The sequence below is a fragment of the Cyclospora cayetanensis genome, unplaced genomic scaffold, assembly GCF_002999335.1.
Source record: "Cyclospora cayetanensis isolate NF1_C8 unplaced genomic scaffold, CcayRef3 CcayRef3_contig_29, whole genome shotgun sequence".
Classification (NCBI taxonomy): domain Eukaryota; phylum Apicomplexa; class Conoidasida; order Eucoccidiorida; family Eimeriidae; genus Cyclospora; species Cyclospora cayetanensis.
Window position 1 is genome coordinate 81,284 of NW_020312247.1, and position 27,031 is coordinate 108,314.

At 51.9% G+C, this 27,031-nt stretch overlaps 3 protein-coding genes across 3 annotated transcripts; all 3 read left to right on the forward strand.

Annotated features, from left to right (window-relative positions):
- Positions 1–967: 967 nt before the first annotated feature.
- On the forward strand, positions 968–5,391 carry LOC34617836 (jmjC domain-containing protein 4). The gene is made up of 13 exons (XM_026338640.1): positions 968–1,021; positions 1,092–1,336; positions 1,630–1,988; positions 2,110–2,217; positions 2,551–2,626; positions 2,740–2,846; positions 2,950–3,084; positions 3,283–3,469; positions 3,588–3,684; positions 3,795–3,864; positions 3,956–4,033; positions 4,254–4,703; positions 5,195–5,391. The coding sequence occupies exons 1-13, from the start codon at positions 968–970 to the stop codon at positions 5,389–5,391; spliced, it is 2,163 nt and encodes a 720-aa protein (XP_026194425.1).
- Positions 5,392–11,674: 6,283 nt separating this feature from the next.
- On the forward strand, positions 11,675–14,292 carry LOC34617838 (cytochrome b-c1 complex subunit Rieske-1, mitochondrial). The gene is made up of 6 exons (XM_026338641.1): positions 11,675–11,744; positions 12,245–12,589; positions 12,870–13,174; positions 13,374–13,504; positions 13,773–13,951; positions 14,207–14,292. Exons 1-6 carry the CDS (start codon positions 11,675–11,677, stop codon positions 14,290–14,292), a joined length of 1,116 nt encoding a protein of 371 aa, XP_026194426.1.
- A 3,162-nt stretch (positions 14,293–17,454) lies between these two features.
- LOC34622909 lies at positions 17,455–24,057 on the forward strand. The gene is made up of 11 exons (XM_026338642.1): positions 17,455–17,697; positions 17,856–18,241; positions 18,499–19,581; positions 19,917–20,237; positions 20,511–20,672; positions 20,902–21,098; positions 21,378–21,705; positions 21,919–22,592; positions 22,695–23,029; positions 23,288–23,410; positions 23,605–24,057. The coding sequence occupies exons 1-11, from the start codon at positions 17,455–17,457 to the stop codon at positions 24,055–24,057; spliced, it is 4,305 nt and encodes a 1,434-aa protein (XP_026194427.1).
- The last annotated feature ends 2,974 nt before the right edge of the window (positions 24,058–27,031 follow it).

Below are 27,031 nucleotides of genomic sequence, written 5' to 3' on the forward strand. Positions count from 1 at the left end.
GCCGCTGGACTCTCTAGCGCGTCTCTAACACCGCTGACTGCGGTATTGATCATATCGTAGAGGGCATGCTACTGCTGCGGCTTGTGCGTGCTTAAGGTGGTCATTGTAGTCCAAAACGTACAGTAGCGGGCTAAAATACAATCCGGCACTTTCCTCTGCAATAGTTATTCCTAGCTGATATACACTTGAGGATTGATTAATTTGTTTATCAGTTCCTATACCTTCTTTAATGCACAGTACTGTTGGCTAGATTCAACAAAATGCAACATTGTGTTGCGCGGGCGGTAGGTGCTGCGTAGTGCAACTGATTGTGATTGCTCGGAGTGCTTCGAGGGTGCAGATACTCACACCCTAGCTGCGCCTCTCCCATCAGGCTGGTATTATGAGAGCTGAGGCACGTATGAGAAGTATTTCTTCTGGAAGGACTCGTGATAACTTTCAGGAGGTTTGTATGGGGTCTCGAGTTAAGGTCCTTCCCACGGAGGTCTTGAGTTGAGCGTTACATTTGAAGGAATCTGCATGGCGTTGTGCCCTAAAAAGTATTTCTTCCTGTTTCTGACTACGTCCTTATGTGGAGAGTGATGACTGTCGATAGTACCTCTCCTTAGAGCGAATCGTGATTGGCTGTTCCAGAGCTCTACAGGCCGCAACCACTCTTCGCTACATCTTAGAGCTTTCGGATGTGTCAACCTCCTCGTAGTTGCTGAATCCTTCCTCTTTATGGGAGCGCGACAAAGGTCTCCCAGGAAAGGTGAAGGGTTGAGGCATGTCAGTTGCTAGTGTCTGAGGCTTCCGGATTTATTCGAATGTATGAAAAGTACAACAAGGCGTGATTCTCTGCAGGGGAATACAGAGACTCCTCGTTCGAGTTGTAATTATTGCAATATTCATCTATCTCATGCCGCATTCTGTACACTGAGGCCACCGCTTCTTTCCACATTTCTACTAAGGGTACAGCTTAAACACCATGACGCGGCTAGCGAAAAACCCTATACTCATCCACACGACTTCCGACTGCCAAGTTTGCCTACTTAAAGCATTTAAATCTTCAAGTGCACGATTGTCTTGATTTCCTAGTTTTCACCCTTGAGGCCCTCGGTGGTAGATTGCAGAAGGCGACCCACTCCAGCGCACCACAGGATGGCCCTGCTTGGGAGGCACATGCTTTGTGGGGCCGCTCCATAAGCGATTTATTAGCATGTACAGGAAATATTTTCCTTATCAGCGCCAGGATTTGCAGCCAAAGTACGAAACTTTTGCGGAGGTCACCCTGGTCGTCGAGGCCCCTGGCACTACCCGAGCCAGGCAGGGCCTTACTGCCCCTCCGCGTCCAGAGGTATCCCTTTTGATGCTTGTCAGCAAAAGAGATGTCGCGTTCGAAGCGTGTAGGCTTTAATAATACCTCCCGTGCATTGGGAACGTGTGGAAGGTCCCGCTCTTCCAATGGATTCTCTCATGACCCATCCCATTGCAAAAAGAAGCTAAAGGGAAGGCAATATCTAGGGTGCGACTGAATACTTCTTGACCCTTCAGACACTGCTATCCTTAAGCATTCGGCCTTGAACAGCTTTATTGGCAGTCTTTCAGACACTGTGCCAAGGCTGTGCTTCTCCTACTCGTGCGGCACAGGTTCTGCCCATGGAGGGAAAACCCTACTGGAGGGCCTCCTCGTGAAATCGATCGCGTGCTGGTTGATGAGCACTTGACGTCTTGCAGCGCCTGCGTCACCGGCAAACGGATGCCACCACTCAAAGATGATCCTTTGTGCCCTCGATGCTTCTTTGGTTTGTTCATAAAACCACGCAAGCCATGCCTCTTACGTCTCATCCCATGCAAGGGTTCTGGCCAGCCGTCTGCCCCACCGTCTTCCGCACTGGCAGACAGCCCGGCCTTAGCACGCTGGAGGGACCTGCAGTACCTCAAAAAAGTCGCTGGGGAAGAATCCGTCGACGTGGAGGTTCGGGATCCGCAAGGGTCCCACACCTTTGGTGGGCATTCCCTGTATTGAACTTTGGGGTTTTGGCCGTATACGTTGCTGATCCTGAGAGCCAGCACCCGTAGCACTACAAAGGGGGGCCGTGCGAGTGTGTGTTGTGTTGCCTGCCGCAGGCATGGGGCAGTATCAGCAGATGCCCTTCAAGGAAATTATCAAGAGACTTACAGAAGGAGACGCCTCTTTGTACGTCACCACTCAGCGGATTGCTAGCGACAGATATGGTGCGTTTTCCTCTGCCCTGCGTTGGATACTCGACCGGCAGCTACGAGGGAAAGCGCACGAAGTGCATGTACTAGCTCGCTAGGATGTCTCTCTCTATACCTTAGCACAGCGAGGGTACACAATAGGCAGATCATGCTTTGAAGGGGCAGTATAATTGAGCTCGCACTCCTGGATGTAGGCTGATGTCAAGGGCGCAGGAAACGGCCTGTGCTACCAACGCCTAAGACTGCTCGGGGGCTTCCGTACACCCCACTCCACCCCCTTCGCCCCCTCGGATGCAGATATGGCGTGTTTTTCCCCACACAAACCTAGTTTTTGATGGGCGGCTGCAGGTCCTAAGGCGCTCTGCGGTCCTCCGCTCTGTGGAGCTTTGTCGTGCGATTTCCCTGTAAATCCGACAATTGCAGGGTAAGTTTTCCACGGAAGCCTGATTACAGTGGTGTGTTATCAGCGCGGGGTGCGGGGAGTTAGCTAGAGCTGTTGCCGGTTTCTGTTTGCTGCTTGTGATTGCGTTTGTGCAGCAACCTAGTGCCCTCCCAGTTCAACATATGGATGGGGCACAGCCGGCATGGCAGCAGCAGCGGCCTCCACCACGATTTCCATGATAACTTCTACTGTCTTTTAAGGGGTAGGCCCTTTACCGCGCCTTTGCTTGACACAGCGTTGTTGTCGGAATTTCTGAATGCCTTGAGGTAGTTAGGCCTTGACTCCTTCATTCTGTGGGGCGGTAGGGCGGAAAGAGTTTCGGCTGTACAGCCCTGGCCTCTCTGAGCTCCTGCCGACGCATGGCATGGCGAAGCCCTCCAATATGCCGAAGCTTCACCCCAACGGACTTATATCCTATTTGAAGGGCATTCGTCAGGACGGTAAGCTCGTGCTGCAGGCTGGGCTTCTAGTGAAGTCACTGCAGTAAGAAATGCACCTCTGCATCCACTACCCAACATCTAGTGTAGAGAGTCACCACCGCATGCAGCCCACAAGGCCACTTGAGTTCATTCTGACCACAGCGTCGTTTTCAACAGCACAGGTTCTCCACCACCTTGACGCTGCGTTTTGCCGTGCAGGTGCGCATGAACTAGCCGTCCTCCGGACCCGCCAGCTCACCCTGGAACAAAAGGCCAGCGATTTGCGCGCACTCCTAAATCAGCGCGAGGGGGCTATGTCTGCAGCTCCGGCGCACTGCAAGAGCTTTCGCGAGCTAGACAAGGAAGTCAAGGAACTTAATCATATGTTGAGCCAGGTGGAGGCAGAGTAAGGACAACTTTCGTAGCATATCCACGTCGCTGTAATGTGCACGGAAGATATAGTCTTGCCTCGGCCTCCACAACCATTATTCTTAGAGGCGACTTTGTGGACGGTTGGGTTCTAGGCTTGACGATTGCCTCGAGGCGGCACTTGACGCAGTCGCTGACGACACAGATGTGGAGGACGACGAATCCGTGTCGGAAGATAGCGAGCTGATGGAAGTAAGAGCGGAGGGCCACGCGTATTTTTGACTCCCTATGCCTCTACTTGCTTACTTTTATAGTTTTTTTTCGGAAACCGTGTCGTCCAGCATGGTTATGCACTGCTTCAGGGACGTCTAGTGGGAAAAGGAGCATTTCCAGATCATTTTTGTCTTAGAGGGACTCGGAAGGCGGCCGCAAGTAAGCTCCTTCTCCGCACATTTGTGGCTCGCCTGCCGTATCCACTTGTACCCATGGTGGTGGAGTCCAGCGGGCTTTTGCGTATACGCAGCTTCGTGGGAGGGGCCTTCAAGTGCCACCAATGCGAGGGAAAGGTTCTGGAGTGTATGGGTGGAGGAAGGAGATATTCGTAAGTTGTGGCCAATCTTTGCTTAGATGTCTGTGCTCTACATCATTGTGGCTCTTTCTTCTTGCATTACTTCTTCCCAGTTGCATATGATTGTCAAATGGCTCTACCCGACGTACTTCAGATTCCAGCCTCCTGATCAAGTGGCCAACTTTATTGCCTCTTTCTCTTCAAGTCTGCTTTAAAATCGAATAGCTGGCTCTAGCTTGTTGCATGCATGCAGTCTACCTTCCTGCTAGTTGGTTCCACGAGGTGTTCTCTTACTCAAAGAGCAACAATGGCAAGACAGGGGATGCAGATTATGCTGGAGTCTGCGAAGCTAATGTGCACTTGGCACTTAATATTTGGCTGCACCCTCCCGCTTCAGATGGCACGTTTGAAGAGCCTTATCCCGATAGGTTCTGGGCCCAGCATGCTGCTCCGCAAATCGAAAAACAGAAGGCAGTGTCAGCTATTGCTGGAGCGTTCACCAAACAGACCCCGACTTCTGATTCACAGCAGCAAGGCAGCACGGTAAACAGCAACAATCCCTTCGCTGGAAGTGGTGTAGAGGACATTCGATGGGGGCAATCTGTGCATATTCCATGTGCCTCCAGTAAGGCACTGAAAGTAAGCTCCCCGCCACCGCGAGGCTGCAAGAACCCCAAGGCTGGATATTCAGCTTCTGCTTCACGTCTCTCACAGGCCCTTGCGAGAATAAGACGCCTTAAGCGGGGTCCTGGGAGAGTGGAGTATAAAAGGCATTTACGGCAATGCTTCGTCAATACAGTGTGAACACTCGAACATTTTTTGTATCGATAAAATTTGGGGGGGATGGCTTTGTTTCCACAGGCCGTTGTATGCCTTTTGCAGTGCTATTAATATGAATACGGCTTACTAACAGAGCAACTTGGGCTCTTTTTATGGTCGCCAGACTTGCCCACTATTAAAAGCCCAGAATTTAGGGCTGCCTCGTCCAGGCAGTGTCCTCGCGCTGAGCCATGTGAAATACGTATTTGGCAGCTGTTTGTATAGCTATGATATAGCGAGCAGCCAGACATCATGTGCTGAAGGACGCTTCTGGAGTGATATTGATCGCATAGAGGTACTTGTACTTTCCTCAAAGCATACCACCTTCGTGACGTATAATGAACTCCTTCCGTATAATGTCATCATTCAGTGTAGCTGTGAGGAATCCAGAAAAGCGTCGCAAGCCTAGACGCACACCACTTTCTACTCTGTGTGCTGTTACATTCAAGGAATTGGCATATTTTGATGCAGGATCATCTGACAGATCTATCTGTGCTCATGATGCCGCAATCAGCAAGCCATCTTCTACTCCCGAAAATTTAACAATATACCTGCATCTTTCATGCGGCTGATGCATCGTATATCACCAAGATGCTGCTTGATGTCTTTCTTGTGTAGCTTGACGCGTAGCGTATTGCCCGATTGGTATGTGTCACTGGAACATGAACTTTCAATGTGCTGCAAGCGCAGTTCACACGGTAGTGCTGAGGCTACATGTTGAGAGAGAGGTTTCTAGAACTGAAGCAAGATTATTTAAGCTACAAAAGAAGGAGATGGAATGAATGGGTCCGCAAACAGAACCGAGCTAGCACGCATGTATATGTGTTGTCGTTGGGTCGCCATAGCAGGTTGCAATGTAACGCTCCGCCTAGATCGTCCGTTGAGTAACTCTCAACCCCTGGACGATACATCAACGCCTAATCAAAGGCGTTTATTTCTCTCTTCGTAAGAAACACCTCTGGCTGACCGCGATACACTCTGCCACTTTCTACTACAATAGTCTACAAAGTGAACCAGGAAACTGTTTCGTATCAACCATAAAGCTTCCCTTTTAGTATACTTTTTCCCTTTTCAAAGGAGTTAGCCCTCCATTGTAAGATTGTATGCGGTGTGTCCCTGCAGAAGATTGCCATGCGCAGCTTTAGGAACTCATAGGATGCATCAGCATGCACCCCAGCTGTCCTGTCTCGAGGCACGGCGGAACCATGGCAAGGAGAAGGGGCTCGCTGTCTTGCAAGATATATCTCAAGTTTTGATATCCCTTGAGAGCTACGAGTCTCCTTATGAACACCACAGGAGCGCTACACTGCAACTTATTCTGCCCTACCCTAGAACTTACCAGCATGGCGGAAAACAAGAGAGCTCTAGTGAAATCTGGCGCACTTACTCACTACTCATAGCATACGCAAATAGCTTCGCACGCCAACTTCGTATGCGGGCACGTGTCATTCATCCTTATTGTGTGAAACTAATACTCCTCTTATAAGTCTACAAATTAAGAATGCCTGCAACAGAGACATAGGCAAATCTTGATATGACGGGTGGCATAGTAGTAAGGACGTAAAGGTTGCTTGGCTCGCTACACACGGTAACTATCCAGCATTAAGTTTCGCATGCATCCTGCTTGCCTCCCTTTGTGAAGGCCTAGGAAACAAACGCTACTTTATATTAGTGTACTATTTCCCCTGACGGCATTGCAGGGGACCGTTACGCGTCGGAATATCCTGCTCACGAACATTTACCTAGCACAGGGCATTGCCTTAGCTGCCTTTACACAATATTTGCCTACAGCAACTCGGTTACAATAACTGCCCAGGATCCAGCCAAATGTCAAACGCCTGCTTAATACCACGCCCAGGACGACCCGCCCATTTTATGGTGGTGTGGAATGTTTCTCATCAGACCAGCAGATTTAATGGTCCATGCAGACCATCAGCGAATCTTAGCCCCTTTGTGGCCCGCACCAGGCGCTCATAGGAAAAGAGTGTAATCAATAAGCTTGAGAGCTCTTGTTTGAAATGAAAAGCAGTGCTTTAGAGAGCAAAGTACGGTTTTTCTTCCAAGAAAGTATATTCCTTTAGACCACACTGGGGGGGCAAAACCAGGAATGCTTCACCTCGGAAAGGATATTGAAAACATGCATAACCTTGAAGAATTATTCGTCATTCTAAGCGTTTAGTTGGAAGATCATTGTTTAGTAAGGGCTATCGGCCATACCTCAAGGTTCCTGTGAGCGTTGGGTGTCCGTGCAGCCCCTCTGGCCACGCCGCTACCGGGGTGCTGCCTTCGGCCAGCAATGCAATTGACTACCCCGTAGCGAATTCAACCATGGCATAAGTATAAATATGGCTGTATCCTATTGCTTATTCGTCCTTTTGTGGTGAAACCGGAGGATTCCATGGATTTTAATTAGGGACAACAGGGACAGCACTGCACCAGTTCGATGCCCAACAGCCAGTTTCATATAAATTAGCTCCCTTAATCTGCTTCCCCCCGACCACACGCCACATTCTCCTTTATAACAACTTTTCTTGTCGGTGTATTGCTTGCTTTCACTTCCTCCCTGTGCCCAACGTTTCCAGATTGGCGTCCCCTGTTGTGAGCGCGTTCCCATGTAGTGAATATGGCTTGTGTATTGCAATGTGTCATTTCGATTAGCACAATTTTCCTCAATCTGAATAGCCAGCTGTAGGCTTATTTCTCTGTTGTATTTCAGGGGCAGCAGGTGCAAGTGTCTTTAATTTTTCTTTGCCTCCTGCTTGTTCGTTATTCAGCAAAATCTGCGGAAATGAGTGTCCTTGTGGCCTGTCTTCTTCTCCTAGTGGCAGCAGTTTCAGCTGAAGAAGAGGGATCGGTGGAGATTGGGCTTCAACGTGGGTAACGTAGTTCACTCCTGACCCCGTTGCAGCCTGTCGATGCACAGCAATACTTGTTTAAAAGCTTTTAGTGGTCTTTGCTTGTTTTGATAGCCTTGACCGTGACGGACGGTTACACTGCTGCAGTTATGTATTCCGTCTTTGTGTTTCGTTGGGCAGAATGCGTCGATGCCATGAACATATTACGTAGATCCCATCTCAGGCATCAGAATCCCCGGCTTACAGTGAGTTCTCAGTTGGAAACAGCTGCTAAGGGCATGCTGGATGCGGCATTCGGGACGAAGCACGACTGTAGAACATTAAGGGCGCCGGATCTTGGACAGGTACAAAAGCCGCCAGAGGCGATTTCTACTTCCCCAGAATAAAATCAATACCTAGCTGCACATATCCAAGGACCAATGCCCAAACAACTGACGGACTTTTGTCTGGATACCATGCTTAGTGCTCGCCTTAATGGTTAGGTAATTAGCTTCATGGATGCCCACTGGATTTCGGGGACTGCGCGGAAGCTACAATGGGCCGTATTCTCGGTATTTGTAACCGTTACAATTGCTCTGCTGATGTTGTCAATGTGGTTTGGGCAACTCTTCAGGCCCCCGCAGATATTGTTGGCTTGGTGTTTGTGGGCGATAACCCTCCTTGTCTCCAAAGCATGATCCAGGCCACCCACAAGCTTCTGGATATTTCGCCGTAAGTAGTGTCACCCCTACTTCTTGGGGCCCAGTCCCTACCCCGTTCACTCTTAGTAATGGCGCATTAAGGGTTACCTAGGTACCTTAGCCTACAGGGCAAGAATTATATTGATTTGGGGGGTGCTTTTGTCTCCTTGGAAACAGTACTGCTACATGTTAATAGCACGTTACACTGCTGGCCTGATGCAGGAGCTTTCCACCCGCGTATGACGAGCAGGTGACGCCGTGGCAAAATCTGGAGGCCCAGATAACTGCTCGGTTTCTTCTGGAAACCGCTACGAGTGTAGGATGCGCCTATACAAAGGGATGCAGCGTTGGCTACATTGTTTGCAAACTGTCGGCTATGCCGATCACGGGACAACATCCGTTCAGGTCCGTATCCCGTCTTATCAGTAGACTTGATGCTTTGCACTGCAGGTAGTTCATATCTGATGGCTAAAAAGCTCTAGATTGTGTGTTGAGGAATCTCATTAGGTGTATATGGACCACGGGATTTGATGCCACAATGAATTGGCATGTAGTAGCGTTTCCCTCATGTGTGTGCCTTGCAGCCAAGCCTTTTATGAGGCCCTCATGGAGAGGAGAGCATCAGGCATTGACCTTTATAGTTTAGGGCAAGATGACATTGACACTCCGTTTACTGGGGATGCTTTGTCTGCATGCAGTTCTGTGTGGCTCACATGGGTTCTGGCTGTTGCCAGTGCGTTGGCATTAAGGCACTAAAAAAGATCGAGCTTTGCGCTAAAAGAGTCAGTGCAAGGGATCTGGAATGCGGTTAGGTAGACTTTTCGTTGTTTCATGGTTTTGTCAGATTTTCTACTTCATGCGCCTACCGCACCGGTTGTGGGAATGCTAGTTCACTTTGGGGGTATTTTAAAGTTGGTCATGTACACTTGACCAGGAAATATCTTGGTACACTTTTTAATATCGAACACACATTAAATACGTGTCAATCTGTAGATCTACACACGCTGAGAAAATCCGCACAGTCTTACTGTTTTGAAGTGCTGCGCCCTTGAAGAACAGATCGAACTTGTTAGACGCTTTGTCACAGGATCTCAGAGCCAGTATTGCGTTTCCAGGATATTGTACGTGCAGTGTTGACACAAATAGGCCATAGTGGGAACGCTCATATGCACATATGTGCCCTACTTTACTTTGAAAACGAGTTTACGCGGCTCCTTAGAACGCTTGTGTTGCTTCCTCTTTGATAAAACTGTTTCTTACAGAAGACCACGAAGGTAATGTGTCGCGTTTTATTGGAGAGAGAGACCACAAATACGATCAAAGGTGCCAAGCAGCTCTGCAGTGTTGAAACAACTCGGGAGCTCGTCCCACATTGGACCTATGTTAAAACGCTTCAGCAACATAGGGCGCATGCTGTTCACCAGGTACATAGAGTAAAACACCCAGTCGTGTACTAGAGTTACTGCGGCATCAACGCTCCCTCTCATTAACTGACAAAAGTATTTCCTCCACAGTTATAGACGAATGGGTGCTTGAGGTGAATACTGCAAACTTTTTTCTTACACCATTGCTTAGGTAAATAATGTTTTCTACGGATGGTGAAAGCTTCTCCCGCGTTACTAGCGTCCTTCGTTTGGTACAGAGCCATCCATGTATGCAAACCTAAAGGAAGTCAAGATAATGCCAGCTGCATACAGTCCCCCTGGCTACGAGTGCTCACTGCCCAGCGGATGCCTACAGTGTGAGAAACTTTCAAGCATTGTTACTTACATTACAGGGACGTGGTGGCCCTAGTGGAAAAGGAGCAATTCTCGTGTGAGGGATTATGCGGTGTCTGATAACAATCTGTATTCGGCCAAGGTCTACTGGACAGTTAATATTAGGCTAATGCATTCCATCTAAATCTGATCATTCATTTGCTACGTGCCTTTTGTAGGTTTTAATGTTTTCACTCTAGAATCTTGAGATGCGGTAATCACATTCACTAAAGGCCTTTGAAGGATTGACCTACGAGTTGGGCTGTTTGTACATGTTCCACGTCGCAGGGTAGAATTAGGGTAATATAATATGGGTGAAAGCGGTCCTTCTCTGTTAAGTTGCTATGTGCCAGTGGGTGTCAATTTTGGGGGTGCTCAACGGGTGCAGCAACGCGCAACCCAGCTGCCCCTCTTCTCTCGTGTCGGAAATATGAGGGGGGAGGGCAGGAATTCTGCACAGAGTCTGGTACGGAGTGTTTCTTACGGAGACCGTCAGCTGAGCGTTACTTGTGTGCACTATGTGAGAGTGTGCAAATGTGCCCGGATGCTCAAAGTAATCAAAAGGCACAGCCCGTTGCGTACATGTTGACTAATTTTCAATCAGACTGGATTATGGTGCGCTGAGGACAAGGACTGGGCAAAGCAACTCCTAGAGTGTCGTGGTCAATTGATTTCTCAAAAATCTAATCCGTTCAAAGAGTTAACGGCCTCTGCGTGGACACTCTGGGAGTAGCTTGACAGTTCCACTCAGCCTAGGGACCCATAAGGAGAACCTTCTGGTACAAAATTCAATGAAGATACTAAGAAGTTTCTTGGTGTCTCACCAAAAAATAACTCGCTATCGCAATCGGAGCAGCCAAAGCTGCACTGAAAAAGGTGTTTTTTGCTACACGGCTAACTGGTTCGTCCTTTCGCTTACCTCATTCCTTGGACCATACTGCAAGCTCGATAGAAGAATGCTCAAAGTTATGTGCGTGTGCGCTAAGTGCTGTGTGCAACTAGCTCTGAGAGCTGGAAGTGCTTTCAGGGTGCAGGTACTCGTACCCTAGACGTCTTTCTCCCCCCATGAAGGAAGCGTTAAGGGGCATAGGGACGGGAGGGTGGGTTTTCTAGGAGAGCAATCAATAGCTTTACCTTCAGGCTGCATTGAGTCTGGAGTAAAGTGCCTCCCTACGAATACTTTTAATGGAGCATTACAGTTATACTGTCATCCTGTAGGGTTCCGGCATGAAGGGTGAGGCACAGCTCGAGTGCACGTTGATGCATCCTACAAGCACTGCGAATATTCGTACCTAAGTGCGCACTGCAACCTGTAGCGTACACGCATCCAGCATTCAATCTTCTCAATTTGAGCAATACTGCAGTGCGAAATGTATCTATCATTAAGATAGCCCAACCGAGAAGCTAAATCTTTTCCAAATTTCGCGAAACATGACAAATAGTGGAGAGAATGTCCAGATTTAGCACTGCGTCACCTCCAGCAACAGTTGCATTCCAGAATAAATGGTGTGCTGTATGTTGCGCAGAACACCCGCACCCCGGAAGTGCGTCATGCATGTTGAGATGGGTGCTCACAACGGGCAACTCCCTGAAACCCTGCTCGTTGTACCTAACGGAGGTGCATCGCGTCTCAGTACCTGCTTGGCTCAAAGCAGTCCAGTGCCGTGTGCGCGCAAGGCCACTATCACGGAAAGTGTGGCATTTTCCCGGTACCAAGAAGTGGAACTTTATAGCTGTTGTAGAACAATATTTTTAGTTCGAATCTTTATGTATAGCACGTTGGGGGTTTCACTGTTTCAGCAAAGTACCGCGTAGAAGCCCCGTACGTGATGCTGCATGCTATTTTGGCAGGGGCTACTATGCAGCAGCCGCTCCCCTTGCTCTGCTTTATGTCCTGCACTGCGGAGTGCCGGAGAGTCTGCTGCCTGTAAGGTGTTATATATGCAGCTCTGATTTCTTTCTCTGTACGGTTGGTTCTCCACGGCGGCTCGGCCTAGCTGTTTGTTGCCATGCTGCCTCGCGTTCCGCTGCAGCCGCTGTTTTTGCGGCAGACGACCCAAGGCAGGGTCATAAGCCCTATTGGATGGTTTCTCCCATTTAGGCTCGGAGAATCACGGGCCCTGCTGTCTTCAGGTGCCCAGGTTTCTGGCCACACGGGGGTTTGCGTGCGTCCTTTCGGCACCTTCAACCATAACATTGGTCCTCACAAGTCGGACCCCCCGGCTAGCGAAAAGCCGCTCTATTTGAATCGTTTTGACCAAGCAAATGATCCAGCCCTCTTCCAGCTCGAGGCGCAGCAGCTGGAGGCGAAGGGCATGCTGAAGGAGCAATGCAAGGACGCCATTGATGCAGCCGATGTAGTCCAGCCATCTAACCACCCCCACCAACGCAAGGGCCTTCTGAAGCGCATGCGCTACTGGCACTACCACCAGACAGCCGAGCCGACCTTTCCTAAGACGCCAGATCTGAGCAAAGGAGGTAAGCCGGTCTCACACCTGTGCGACAAGCCAGCCACTGCGGCCCATCCCTTTCCCGCCCGTCATGTTTCTCACTTTTTGAAGCTCTTACCGTAGCCTAGGAGCTTCATGCGTGCTTCCCGTGTAAACACACTTTCGGCGTCCTTCATGGGAATACCTTTATGGCGCACTCACGCTCACGTGCTCTGAGACCTGCCTGCTGTGTGTGTGTGTGTGTGTGCGTATGTCTATGTGTGTCAATGTGTGTGTCTATGTGTGTGTCTGTGTCTGTATGTATGCAGAGCTGGCGGCTGGCGCAAATGTGGTCCGTACGTCTGTATGGGCTACGCCTGATGAGCCGGCTGTGGTCTCTGTTGGGCGTTTTGCACCCGATAACTTCCGTGCCGCAGGCTATGCCGAGAACGCCCCTGTCCCTACCAGCATAAACAGCGATGCGCACCCAGACTTCCGAGACTACCGCCTGGGCAGCGGCTCCCCAGATAGAAGGCCCTTCATGTACTTCTTGAGCGCATCATACTTCTTTATCGGAGCCAGCATGATGAGAAGCCTGCTGTGCAAGATGGTTCACTTCTGGTGGGTTAGCAAGGTAAGCTGGAGAAGCGCCATGTGCTGTGAGCAGGGCCCTGCTTGCTCATTTGGGGTGTACAGGCAACTCGGAGGAGGGGCTGTTTGCGGCGGGTTGCTTGCTGTGACTCTGCGAATTTCGGTGTGCGGAGTGCTGTGCGTTGCATTTCCTGATGATAAAGCTGTTGTTTCCTATAGCATTTACTTATGCTTTCATGTAGGACCTGATGGCTGCGGGTACCACCGAAATCGACCTCAGACCGATTGAAGTGGGAACGACAGCAGTCTTCAAGTGGAGAGGCAAGCCCGTCTTCGTGAGGCACAGGACTGCTGAGGAGATCGAGCGGGCTCGGTACGTAAGGGAGCCTCATCATGCTGTGTCAGTCTTGTTTTCTGTGTGTTCCAGCGTACGTTGGTCGCATGGGGTGTCTGCATTGCATTCGCGGAGAGCACGCCGACTGAGCAGTGCTTGCATTGGCGCATGCAAGCACCTGAGTCTATAATTGACATTTCTGTAACGTTTCGAGGGATTTTCATGGTGGAGTGGCATCCGTATGTAGTAGACATGCGAAATCGTATTCAAGGAGCTGGTTGCGGATGCGTGGTGGTGTGGCTTGCAGTGCGGATGACTTGGTGGTTGGCACAATGAAGGACCCCCAGACGGACGCTGAGCGCTGCCCCCGTCCAGAATGGCTGATTAACATCGGAGTTTGCACCCACCTCGGCTGCATCCCGATTGAAGGCGGCAGTTATCAGGGCTGGTTCTGCCCGTGCCATGGCTCGCATTACGACATTTCAGGTCAGTGCGCCACCTCTTCACTTTGGCTGTCTTGGCGAGTGATGTGTTTCGAAGGAGCTCATGGTAGTTCTGCAGCTTCTTGCTGGTCCGGTGGACTTTCGAGCTTTCTGTTTAGCGTTGTTGGATGCTTTCCTGTTGGCACTTGCCTTGCCGATAGACACATTGCCGCATATCATGCTCCCTGTGCAAACATACTGTCAGCTGAGAGGGCGTAAGACAATCCAAGAGCCTTGCTGTTGCCTTGCGGAACTTCAGGCCGCGTTCGCCAGGGTCCGGCGCCTACCAATCTTGAGATTCCCGAGACGGTTTTCCTGGACGATCTTACGGTGAAGCTGGGATAAGTCGGTGACACTCTCTGCTTGGTAGATGGTTGTGGGCGTTATTCTGCGCCGTAGCAAAAGCGCGTGAAGCGAAGCAAAGCCGCAGCAGCTACCGCTACCACTGGTGCTCTTTTGCGATATTGCCAAGGGGTCAGGATGTTCTCGCGGCTGCAGCACAGAACCTGAGGGCTCCGCTGCCTTGCATCAGCTACAGCACATTGTCTAGACTGCCTCCCGATAAAGCCTGCTATTTTTTCTCACGGCAGACGCTTAGCAAGCTATATTAACCAGCCGGCACATGAGCATAGCGTCGTTTGCTACTAATGTTTGCCGGAACCAAAAGGGGCTCCTTATCGGTAATTCCTGTGTTCTACCGACAAGGAGTGGCGGGTTTGCATCGCATGCTTCACTCACTAACTTCGAATCTATACGCCCACGCACTAAGCAACGCCCGCAGTTCTTTCATAGTCGCATCTCTCGTGCCATCATATGATTATCGTTGCACAACTAGCTGAGGCAAATGCGCGTGCTTCCCAACAGCCACGGCCGCTAAGGGATACCTTTGGCATGCAATAGTATCAGCCACTGGCGTCGCCCTTTTCCAGAGATCATCTTGTATTACGACACAGGGGGTCCGTTGTGGAAGCCGTGCATTGCTGTGATAGGCTTATCCTCTTAGAAGTTGACCTTTATTTAGGTACGTTAGAAGCTGTTTCCCGCAGTTTGTGAGCACTGAACCCCTACCTTTGCGCATCGCAGCACTGAGGAGCTGTAAACGCCAAAATTATACTTAGTAGGCCAGGAAGCACTCGAGGACATTGCCGTGTCTTTGAGACGGAACGATCTTAAAAGGCTTTTCGAGGCATCAAACGACAAGCCATCATCACCCTCATTGCGACCGCTTGCTGGACTCCTTGTACACTGTTTGCATTAGGAGGTACTCCAGTAATGCTTTAAGGGTGTTTCTAAGGATCCCGATAGTGCCAAAATCTAGCATCGAAAGGAATTGTGTTATTTCATAAAAGCACCATCATTCATTAGATTTACAGGGGCTCGCCCCCCGATTGCAAGCAGATGCACGATCTCGCCATTCCAGGCATCTGCGTGCAGTAACTATGAGCAAAAGCACACGCTGTAGCGGTTTGTGCTACACTTACACACTTTCTCATACACTAGCTATATCCAAGAGTTGGTTAAAGGTGCTTAAGTGGTTTATTTGGCAGTATAGCTTATTTACTGCAGCTTTCTGTTAACTCGATTATAGAGAGCGCAACGTTATGTGCATGTGCGCTAGGTGCAACTTGCAACTAGTTGTGAGTGCCCATGTGCTTCGAGGGTGCACGAACTCGCACTCTAGTTCTCCCTCTCCCTTCACGTAGGGAACAATAAGGAACACGGGCAGGAGAAGGTAGAAAATTTTCTGAAAAGCACTCAGAATTTTTCTCTTTAGCTTGAAGCTGAAGTTGAAGGTCTTCTTTTGGAGACAGATCAAGTGTGAAACACACAGCGTGTAAGAGGTTCAAAAATAGCACTATTCCTGCTTTGTCATAAGTAAAAGAGCAGCCAAGCCGGACAGCCAATACATGACTGAATGGGGACAAAGATCCGTGCCATAGAAGTAAAGTGCCGGAGTGTAGCCTTTCGCCTTCCATCACTTAAGAAATCAGGAATTTTCTCCACTTGAAGTGTTTTGTGTTTCCTATTCACATGCCACGCTTGACAAATAGATCTGGCTGATTTCGGCTTATAATTGAGTCTGCTCAGAGCGACGTAAACGAACGGCTATGGAAGGTGTTCTAAGTTGCAGTACAACAGAGCGTATTCGTGCATTGCGCGTAGAGAGGGCTACAGGCGTGCAGGGAAGAGTGGTATGCCAGGAAGTGTTTCACGCATGGGTGCATAGCTCCTTGTTTGAATGAGTTGCACGATGGTATGAAGTCTAAGGACACCAGCCTTTGGAGCCTGCATTCGGTCTCATGTCAAAGCGCGATAAAGTGCTGTGTGTAGCCCACACACATATACACACGGGATGCCTCAGCAAGGCAAAGACTGTCTAGATGTATACATTTCCCATGGCCAGCTGTGCTGCTTCGTGCAACTAGGTGTGGAGCAGCTAGCACAAGGCGATGAGGGGCAACAGAAGGCATGTGGGATTGGAAGATCATAGGACTACGAAGGCTCAACACCTTCAGCCTACACCCCTTTATAGGCGCAATACAATTAAATGTATGCAGCCAAGGGACCAAACAGTTGGACCCTAGTGCAACGCGCCGCCACATACTATCTTGCAGTCCTTGGTCCGCTTTCCGTAGTACTTCGCGATGTGCACTCAGAGGCACTGTGCACAGCCTCTCATGAACTACACAGACTGTCAGCCGAGATAAATACGACAACCGTCGGGATGTGTGTGTATAGCTGGCAGAGTTCTATATATGGGTCCTACCACACATGCGCTTACGCTCCGAGTGGGAGACTGGGTTGGGTAGGTGTCAAATTTGTACACTGAATCAACTCCGCTGTACCCTATTTCAGCGTTGAGCGGCATTTAATCAGAAATAATTCATAAAACAAAGTCCCGGTTAGCCTACTCGTAGCAGCCCTGCTTGAAGCAGCACATACACACCGCGTTGGGCTGCAGCTGCCCATGGCAAGGAGGGCGGACCGGCGCTATGAGTTGCTTGAAGACCCTTCTTCAGGGAATCATCTTTGCAAATGACCTATTTTTGTCTGCCAAGGGGGTCTTGGCGCTTTAGGGTCTATCGGTAGGGTCGTGCATCCGCAGCGTCGGGGGCAACCAGCGTTGAATTTCCCGTCCGGTTATTCCATTTGCCGTTCAACTCGTGAAGAAATTCTGGCTAGGGTCTACGTCGACACAGCGCTGCAAGCGCGCCGCTCGCAGAACATCTGCCCGCGCGCAAACGGAATTAATCGTGCCAATGCAGCAAAATTCGTACGCAGACATCCCTAAGGCACCCGGCCAGCCTCTTTCAGGCTACAGAAGCGAGTGTTTTGAGCCCATTACAGATCCCTTTGGAAGCCAGAAATCGGTCATCGTTTCGCTCCACTGTACAGTCATGTTACGGGGCAGCCCGCACTTGTAGTTTTTGCACGGCTTACCAGCTTGTCAGCTGCTGCTGTTGCCCTGCTTGTGTTGGCGCTGGCGTGATACATTTGCTTGCCAACATGGGGGATGCCGAGTTCTATCCAGAGGCTCCCCCCTCCTCGGCGTCTTCTATTCCGAAGCCTCAGCAGCAACCCGTGGAAGAAGGCGGCGAGGCAAGCCCCTCAGGCCTTCTCCGTCTGCGGAACGCAGAGAGCCCTATGCATGTGCCTTGCGCTGCTCAGCCTCCTCCTTGTGCGTCCTTGTGTGTCTTTCATGAGGCACCTAATAGTCCATCCCTCCGCATGATTATCCCCTGCACCGCGGTGTGTGCCTAGCAGTACGGGGCTGACGTGCAGACTTATTAGCTCTTGCTGGATTGCATGCGCGAGGCGCCGCCTCCACAGGCAGCGGGCTGCTGCCGGAGGAGCTGAGGTTTTCTTGGGGGGATCTTGCAGGCTTTTCCTCGCTTCTTTCCCCCTAGAGAGAGTGCACACTGCAGCTAGAACTCGGACTTGCACGTGTTTTTGCGCATGCTGCTTGCCGTTTGCTGTGTTTCTCAGACACCGCTGTTGCAGACGGCGATATCCCGGGGGGGGCGCTACTCCCCGGTAGGCAGCGCATCCTCGTGAGTGCGGCACGGCAGCTTGCATCGAGCGAGCTGCTAGTGGAAGGCCTAGACGTCTGCGCTGTGGATATTTATACCCACGCGCTGCCTCCGCCCTCCTTGCCACCTTCTATAGGGCCTATACAGGCGGAAGAGGCCTCGCCTAAGTCTCAGCACTCTCGGAGGCATGGCGTGGAGTTTTTGCGAGTTCATGCGCTTCTCCAGGCAGCCGTAGGTGCAGAGCAGGACCTAGTTGTTGTTGCGTAAGCTCCTGGCAATTCCCTGGCAGAAGGCTAGCAGCTCCTTTGCAGCCCGTGAGGCAGACGGCAGCCTGCACGAACTTGGAGGCAAGAGAGAGTGGCAATAAGGGGGCTTGTTGTTGTTGTCTCGGCGGCACGCCGACAGAGCCCTTACCAAAGCGGTAGGGGATTTTTGCGGGCAGAGAGGCAGACAGACTCTCGAAGATTGCGCGAATTTTGGATGGGGATTGTGTTTTTGCGGGTGCGTTCCTGAGTTGCAGCCTCCACCAGGTGGACACGCGGCACAGACACGCATGGGCTGCATGTGTTGCTGCTGCCTTTGCCGCTGCGGAGGGGCAAGCGGCGGCTGCTTTCCAGATGCATCTGCTTGGTCCCAAGGCATTCTCTGCAGCAAGTGGCACGAATGCTGCTACCGCGCAGCGAAGTGCATGTCTCACCAAATACGAGCAAATCGTCCCGCTTGATGCCTGCCCGCACAACAATCAGCTTCTCCTGGTGTACGTACACCCCAGCCATCTGCACAAGGTCACCTTGCTGAGTATTGCAAAATCGCGTCTTGGCGCTTACTGCTGCCGAGAGCTGCAGCAGAATTACACGCAGCAGTGGGGAGTCAGCTCTGCTGCTCTCGAGCGGCTTCGTGAGCAGGGGGAGCAGCGGAGGAGGCAGGAGGAGCTGCAGCAACAGCAGCAGCGGATGGACTTGTTCTTCAACTTCAGCAATTTCTTCGGGCTCGCCAATGCGGGGGAGGCGGGCAGCACGGCTTCGGCGCCAGCTGTGATGCTGTCAGCGGATGAGACATCGCGCCTAAGGAATAATACGCCATCGGGAAGACGTCCAACATCCCCTTTGATGGGTCTAAGCAGCCATTCCAAACGGGAGGCACGGCGGCAACAGCGGCTTGACCGCCAGCGGTTGGAGGACCGCATATGTTGCAACAACACCTGCTCACTCCAGCCCAGTAGAGTGTGCAGCAGCGACAGCGGCGACGCTGGTGACTATGGATGCGGCTGCGAGGTGTACAGGGAGGTGTTTGCGTATGGGGGGGTGGCAGCGCGGCTCCTCATAGGGGCAACACCTGTGATCGTTGCCTGCATCGACCTGAAGCTGTCAGAGAGCCCCTTAGAGGTTTGCGGAAAGTCGCGTGTCTGTGTCACCTGCGGACGACAAACGCTGCAACAGGAGGAGAGTTCGGGTGCCTTAGCGGCAGGCGCAGAAGGCAGCAGCGAGCTGCATTCCTCGGAGAAGGGGGTTCTTGCAGAGCAGCGGAGAAACGCAGCATCAGCCTGGAGGCGGCAGGTGACCCTGGCTGTGCAGCGGCAGCAGCTGCTAACAATCTTGTCCGAGTAAGGGCTGGCGCACAGCTGCGCCGCCTCGCCTTCTGTACCTCTGCATGATTTTGCCGATTTCTTTGCCGTTCTTCCAAACAATCATGTAGATTTAGTAGGGAAAGGTTTCGTGAGGCGTGTCTGTTTCTCTCTGTGTATATGTACATGCATATGTACATGCATATGTACATGCATATGTATATGTATATGCATGTATACGTATATGGATGTATATGTATGTATGTATGTATGTATGTTTGCGTCTCTGTGTGTGGTGTCGTCTGGCGAGCCTCAGACCCTGCACGTCTCTCATGTTTCGTGGAATGCGTCAGCGCTGCCTTCTGCGTGTGCAGCCTCCGCTTTGAAACGGAGTGTGGCTGGACTTCCGCTTTGGAGCTGAAACCGCTGCTTGTTCTAGGTGCATGCCATCGAGATGTCTACGCTGGGGCGGTACGGCAGAGTGCGCGAGACGTTGCCGCAGCAGGAGCTCTCGCTGCAAGTGAAGTTCGTCCAAATTCCGCAGCGGCAGGACGGCGGCGTCGCCTCGTAGAGCTGGAAGACTTGGGCGTCCGCACGTGCGAAGACAGGCATTTTTTCTTCTATCGCACTCCGGCAAGGGCAGGAAATCCCCTTCTGAGCATCGTTGAGGGGGGCCACGCTGCGGAGTGGAGGCGGTAAGGGGAGTCTTGCACGAGTCGGTGGAGGCATCCGCTGATGCTGTGCCGTGTATGCCGCTGCAGCCGTAGCTAGCTAGCTTGCCGTGCTGCTACGCGGTGCCGGCAAGACGCATGTGTAGTGCCTTCTGGGGGTCCTTACGGGCTCTGGCTAGCTAGCTAGCTAGCTAGCTAGCCAGCGGGCAGGACAGTGCAGGGCAGGGCAGGCGACTGTGCCGGCGCTGTGCTGGCATGGCGTGTGTCTAAAATGGCGTGTGTCTTGTCTTTTTGTAGACCAGCCTGGAATAGGGGGAGCGCGTTCACCGATGCTCCTTATTACCAGCGCGAAGGCGTCATTACTCGCTTCTGGCTCAGATGGATGTCTTTCCGCTTGCTCGTCGAGGCTGTCGATATGGAGCGCGTTAAGAAGCAGTGTCACGAGCTGCGGCAGATCCTGCGGGTAGCTAGCTTGTTTTCCGATATAATACATATATGTATATATATATATATATATCTGCACATGCCCTTAACGGCGAAAAAAGGAGGCCACCAGCTGCGGAGCTCGCCAGCGCAGCGGCTCTCCGCTGTCGAGCCGGAGGGGACCCTCGAACTCGCGCTCGTGGCAAGAGGGTGGCTGGCTGCGGTGCCTCTCACAACAACGCCACGGAATTCGTGCCTCGCTTAGCCCTTGCGGCGTGTGTGTTTCGTGTGTGTTTTTGCTGCAGCAGGAGGGCCGCTCCCTCAGCAAGCTGCTAGTAGACCCCCCTTTGCTGCAACTCCCACCTGTGCGTGCGTTCGAGCCGATGCAGCTCAAGATTTGTCTCTCGAATCCCCACGCCTCGTTGCCGACTGCTTACGCGGTGTACTGCCTCTCAGACTCAGGTAGGGCTGCGACTCGGCAGCCTCCTTGCACGGAGAGTGCGAGGGGTTTCAGAGGGGTGTACGCGCGGCAGGGGTGGGGAGCAAAATATGTATCTACGTCGAGCGCTTCGCGTGTGGACGTAAGAAAGAGGCTGAAGATCGAGGCTTTTCGCGAGAGCGGTGCCTGTTGCTCCCCTGCAGCTGAGCTTGCCGCCGTCTCTCTCTGCGCCTCGTGAGGGTTTTTTTCCGCAGCTACCGACCAGTGTGTGGCTGTCTTCTGGGGGTGTGTTTGCCTTGCAGGCAGGTCCATCGTGCCCCTGTCGCATGTATCGTACTGGCATGGAGCTGTCTGGCGTCGCTGGGAAGGCAGAGGCGCTGACGAGCAGCCCCTAGGCTCTGCTCGGCAGATGGTGCAATCCAGAGGCGACATGCAAGAGCAGCAACGAGAGCAGCAGCACGACATGTTGCTCCACGAGCAGCAGCGCTTACAGGATGAGGCCCGCAGCAGTGCAAGACGCCATGACATCGACTCAATGCAGGCTACGCCACGTTTGGAAAGCGGACCGTATGCAGTCACAAGCGAAAAAGACTTGGGGGCGGTGCTGCGGAGGCGAGTCCGCCTGGAGAGGTAATCGCGAGAGCCGCTTTCCCTCTCCACGGCTTGCGTTCAGACACAGGAGTCGGTCCGAGCTGCTTGCGGGGGAGGGCGTTGGACATGCTGTCACGCGTGTATGTGTCGGTAGAGCTACTGTGCGTTTCCTACGATGACTCCGCGAGCGAATGGCACCTTTCGAGGGGCTGTAGGAGCGCATTTTGCTTTCTTGTGCGTGCTTCGTGGCAGGTGGCTATTGATGGACTCGCTGCAAGGATTTTTAAGAGGCGGCGAGACGCGGGTGGTTTCCATCACGCTAAACATTCAGGAGGGCATTTACACTGCTCACGAGCTTGCATGTGGTGTTCTGGTGATTAGATTGGTTGATTCTCGGCAGGATTTCTTCTGTTGCCTGGCGGCTTCTCTCATGCCTTCCCTGCTGGGAGCTGAGCTGCACCCTCTGGCAATGCTTGGGCAGAAGGCCCTTCTTCCGGAAGCCAGTGACCTCTCCAAAGGCAGCGGCGAGTCGTCCACAGAGGAGGGCGCTGCCGCGGCGCTAAAGTGTGCACCAGCTTTGGAGGTGACGCAAGAGGAAGAAGGGAGGGAGCTAAAGTCTTCAGCGTGCAGCCGAGGCAAGGCAGAGGACTCCAGCGAATCTAAACCCCAGCTTCCGCTACCCAAGGAGCTGTGGTGGTTGCTGATGCATCTATACAGCAAAACACAAGCAGCAGCCTCATCCGCTGAGAGGCGACGTCCTCGGAACTGTGGTGGCTGGAAGGGCGAGCTCAAGCGCAAGCATCACCCCCAAGACAGCATGACAAGAAAGGGAAGGGAAGCGTCTTCTCAGGAATCTCTACAGCGCGCTAAAAGCAGCTTCCAAAACAGGTGCACGGACGAGGATAGTGCTTGCAGCAACAGGCCTAGCAGCAGCGAAAATTCTTCCAGCGAGAGCAGCGACTTCTGCAGCTGCAGCACTTGTATGTGTAGGCGGCTGCACTTCCGAGAATCTGGCTGCCTTGGGGCAGACATCGCCGAATTCTTGAGGGCCTTTGGAGGCAACTCCCTTTCTTGGCCGTCATTTCTGTCTGGCGCAGACACGTACATGCAGCCGCAGCGGGATCCGCACGACTTCTCCTGCACTGCAGAGACTGTTGGCGAGAACTGCGACTGCCGCGCCGTTCACGGCAGTGGCAGTCACAGATGTCGGCACGAGATGCCAGAGCGTCACGTGAGAATGATGCCCCCCAATGCGGAGTGCGACCAAGATGGCCTCCTGGAGCGTGATGTCGCCTTCTTAAGGGCCTGTTTAGAACGAGGCGTTGCGATCCCTGAGGGCGTCGGTCTGTGTGCCGCGCTGGCGGTGAGTCTCTGCTGAGAAATCCGTTTCTTCGAGGCTGTTGCCTGTCTCCCTGGCCTTGTCGCTGCAAGCAGGGGATGCCTGTGTCATGGTTCGCAGATGTTCCCTTTGGGGACGCCTCGTGGCCAGGGAGGGGTTGAGGCTGTCTCTCGATGAAGAGCGCTGCGTGGATAGAGGGGGTTTTTAAGGGCTCCGCTTCACAGACGTGCAGCTGCCAGCGCGAGCCGTTTATGAAGCACTGTTTCTCTGCTGTGTTCGCAGCTTCTGGAGCAATGGGGCGCTACGTGCTGCTTTTTTCCCAGCGAGTTCGCAGTGCAAGACGTACAAACCGACAACCTGCACCTTTTGTGCCGTGCCATTCTTCTGTCGCTGCCTTCTGTACATGTAAGCAGCGCGGCAAGCCACGGGCATGCCCCATAGTCGTTCTCTTGAGGCCCCGTCCAGCTTGCTGTCGACGTAGGCTTGCTGCATAGTGTGGCTAAGGCGCTGGCAAACCTGAGGGTAGCCGAGACACGACTTCGATATTGGCGCATGTGTCAGCAAATTAAGACCGATCGGTTCTGTTCTTCCTGTTGCAGCGCAACGCCTTCATTTCTCTGGTTTCAGCCCTGAACGCGCTGCTAAAGGCTGCAACGCAGGTGATGGGCGCCTCTATAGGCCCCGCTGGCACCGACACCCCCAATGTAGAATCCCACACTTTCCAAGCAGGTGTGTGTGATTCTGGGGTTGGAGCGGCGTGCGGCGATGAAAGAATCTGCAAAGACAACGATGGTGCAACGGTGTGCGTCGGACACTGCCCATCTGAGGGGAGCTGTACGGCGGCTGCGTGCCAGCAAGTCGGCGAAGAAGCTTCGAAGTCTGGGGGGCACATGAGGCAGCGCGCACGGCAGCGAGTCAAATGCTTGGAAAGCCTCTGCACCCCTGAACTGTTTCGCCACGCGTTGCTGCTATGGATAGGCTCCTGGCTCATGAAGGGCTGCCGCCCAGGGCAGCGTTATGCAGTGCTCGATCATTTTATAGCGCCTGTATAGAGGGCCTCCCTTCATCTATGCCACGCTTACTTGCGATCTCTGCTTTAGTAACGCGTTTATCGAATGCCAGTAGTAAGGCGCCTAAGATTGTTCTCGCCGCTTCAGCATTTGTGGATGTGCTAGAAACAAAGCCACTAGGCGATGGCTCGTGGGGCATATTACTCAGAAAAAACTAGCCTCATGATGTACGCAGTCAATTTTTGACAGCGCCGGATGTTCGGAGGCGGGTGCGACCCCATTACTAGACGTGTGTTTCATGAGGAAACACACTGCGCGGTGCCGTGCAGAAACGCAAGTTCCGATTAGGGCGCCAGGCAGCAGGAACAGACCCCGCGTACTGGCATGCGACGGTTCCTGCTGAGCAAATGAGAAATTGAATACGTCTATTACCGCTCTACACATATGCATGCTGGGCTCCGACCCCAGTCCAATGCCTACTCCCCCTTTCTCTTGACGCAGAAAGAAAGAGGGACGTATAGGAAACCTCCCGGTACTCATCTCGCAAGAAAAAGGGAAAAAGCAAAAAGCAGGCGTCAATCGCTCCACTGCCGTGGCTGGCAGTGCTGGCGCTGTATGTATGGGCATTGTTTCTGCCGTACTGGCTACGGCAGTGTTTGCACTTTGTGCCGGAACGTGGGGTAGAAGGCGCGGGGATGGACCCGGGTGGCGTTCTGGGGTTGCTGCTGATGATTGCAGCACTGCCGCATCTCACACTTACGCTTTAGAATAGCACACATAGTCGGTGAGGAGGCTAAGCTGCAGTCAGATTTTGTCGGTTGCAGAACCTTCAGGGCCGCCCGGCTGGGGTTGTTGCCGAGCCCTTTGTGGCGTTGTATCGAAGCTTCCTGCCAAGCTGCGTCAACTGGACGGCCTCGTTGCACGCGTGGCAGGCAAATAGGAGAGCGTTTCGGGGTTGAACCATGTAGGCGAAGCGCATGAAAAGCAAACTGTAAACGCATAACACCCCCGTCATCCTCTCGCTGATGACTTCAGGGCTCTTACGCATGTCAGATAGGCCAGCAACTACGAAACCCCAGTTTGCAACCGGGCCCCAGAAATGCGTGGTGCAGCCGTAGGTGCGAAGATATGTGACGAAATTTGACCAACCGCGGCTTGCCATTCTCTCCGCCGAGGAAGGTTTCCTAACTTTATTGCGCGAAGAATACGGGCTGTTGGTAGCAGACGATGTCACGATACCGGGCAACCCACCGCGAGGCTCTTATATAAGCGTCCCCAAAGCCAGCGCCTCTAAGCCTGCAGTTCAAAAATGAAGTGGTAGGCGGAAATCAACTGTTGAGGAAGTGGATGTCCTAGGCACCGACGGGTGTGAGGCTGAACAGAAGTATGTGAGCGCAGAGAACATAAATGCCGGCTAAATAACCACCAAAAACATTATTAAGGCGCTGCATATAGGATATATGCATAGGGCAGACGCCTTTCTTTGCTTTGGGGTGTTGCCTTAGGGGGGCAGATAGCACATGCAGATTCCATGATGCCTTTACGCGAAACACTTCTATCCGCGTCAGTAAACACATTGGAAGTTCAAAGGTATTCTGTTTTAGAGGACAAACACAATAAGCTCGCTTCTTTCTGTCTTACCTCTAATTCGCTTGTTTGTCAGACGTGCCTCAATCTAACTCTAGTGGTGTCCCCCTAAGCATCGCGAAGTTGTGAAAGGTGGTGCGATTGGCATTCTTCAGAACTAGGGCATTCCTTCGTACTCTGTCTTTCTGATTTAGTAGTATAAGCAGGACTCGATAGGCTAAGCAAGGAGAAACACGATCCAAGGAGCCGATACAATCATGGGGCACCTGGGCGGCTATGGCGGGGGTGTTCGTTTGCGCGCTTGATTACTGCACTTCCCTGACTGCGAGGAGACATTCGAAAAAGAATGCCAGCATCTCTACAAGAGAAGCATCACCGTGTACAGCTGAGGCTAGTAAGCCGCTGTGCACGAGGAGGTGGTCTGGTCGTAGAAGCCCAGAGACCTTTATCATGCCTCTGCTTTGTTTAAGAACTTCTATTAAAAAGTATAGTACCTATATCACAGACTACGGAAGATGAATACATTCTGATATAGAAGACTATGATGATCCCAAATGGGGTTCACAGTCCCTACACCAGTAAGATCTTGAAAGCAAACCGAAAAGCAGACCTTTTCAGATCTATCTACAACGTACATTAAACACCTTACCGAAACTACCCTCCATCAGTACAATCCATATATGCTGTAAGCCTTCCCGGAGCTTCCACCTTGACGCCTAAAGGCAGCTTGGTTCCAGCAATGTACAAAGTCCGGCTACTGGAAGCTATAGCATGCGCCATTTTTTACGTCCAGTCTGTGCTCCTGTATCCGAGAATTCAGACCAATGCACTTTTAAAGTTGCGAATGAGGTCACCTGCGCATTGAACAAGTCAAGATTGTTCTATGAGCAGCAAAAAGCTTATTTGTTACCGGGAGTTGACATGATGGCCCACTTAAAACACATGGTCATCTATTAATTAGAGCATTGTTTGTTCCGGTACTCCGGGCTTTGCTCAAAACTGAGTCATTACATTACGGAAGCTAACTTTCCATGGTTTTACTTTTAATTGATCTTTTTAGTACTTCGTACGGCCAGTGGGTTCTTCGCATATACTTGTATTTGGAAGCCTCGCAATTACGTAGGCAGTGAACGCATGTACTAGAAATAAATTAAGTAAGTCTGGAGGCCACTAGGTGAGCAGCGATATTTCGTATTTGGCATGGGTTGCTATGCTATTTGAGCCCAAGATTATTAAAAGGGGCATCCCCAGATAGCCTTTTGGCTATAGAGTTGGCCAGCGTGAAATTCAGCGCACATAACACTAAGAAGAGAACTGCAGAATATTTTTTACATCGAAAATCCCCTGAGTATGAAACATCCCCACATCGCTTGTTGGCAGGCATATCCCCAGCCCTAGTACCCCTGTTATTCCTAAAGGGGCAGACGTC

Excerpts from the sequence above, each read along its gene's own strand:
- LOC34617836 (XM_026338640.1), top strand. The coding sequence starts at position 968 with ATGACGCGGCTAGCGAAAAACCCTATACTCATCCACACGACTTCCGAC. Across the intron at positions 1,337-1,629 it reads CTGCCCCTCCGCGTCCAGAG|GTTCTGCCCATGGAGGGAAA; the intron begins GTATCCCTTTTG and ends CGTGCGGCACAG. Across the intron at positions 4,704-5,194 it reads ATATTCAGCTTCTGCTTCAC|CTGTGAGGAATCCAGAAAAG; the intron begins GTCTCTCACAGG and ends CATTCAGTGTAG.
- LOC34617838 (XM_026338641.1), top strand. The coding sequence starts at position 11,675 with ATGGGTGCTCACAACGGGCAACTCCCTGAAACCCTGCTCGTTGTACCT. Across the intron at positions 12,590-12,869 it reads GCCAGATCTGAGCAAAGGAG|AGCTGGCGGCTGGCGCAAAT; the intron begins GTAAGCCGGTCT and ends GTATGTATGCAG. Across the intron at positions 13,952-14,206 it reads CTCGCATTACGACATTTCAG|GCCGCGTTCGCCAGGGTCCG; the intron begins GTCAGTGCGCCA and ends GCGGAACTTCAG.
- LOC34622909 (XM_026338642.1), top strand. The coding sequence starts at position 17,455 with ATGGGGGATGCCGAGTTCTATCCAGAGGCTCCCCCCTCCTCGGCGTCT. Across the intron at positions 20,238-20,510 it reads CACGCTGCGGAGTGGAGGCG|ACCAGCCTGGAATAGGGGGA; the intron begins GTAAGGGGAGTC and ends GTCTTTTTGTAG. Across the intron at positions 23,411-23,604 it reads TGTCGCTGCCTTCTGTACAT|CGCAACGCCTTCATTTCTCT; the intron begins GTAAGCAGCGCG and ends TTCCTGTTGCAG.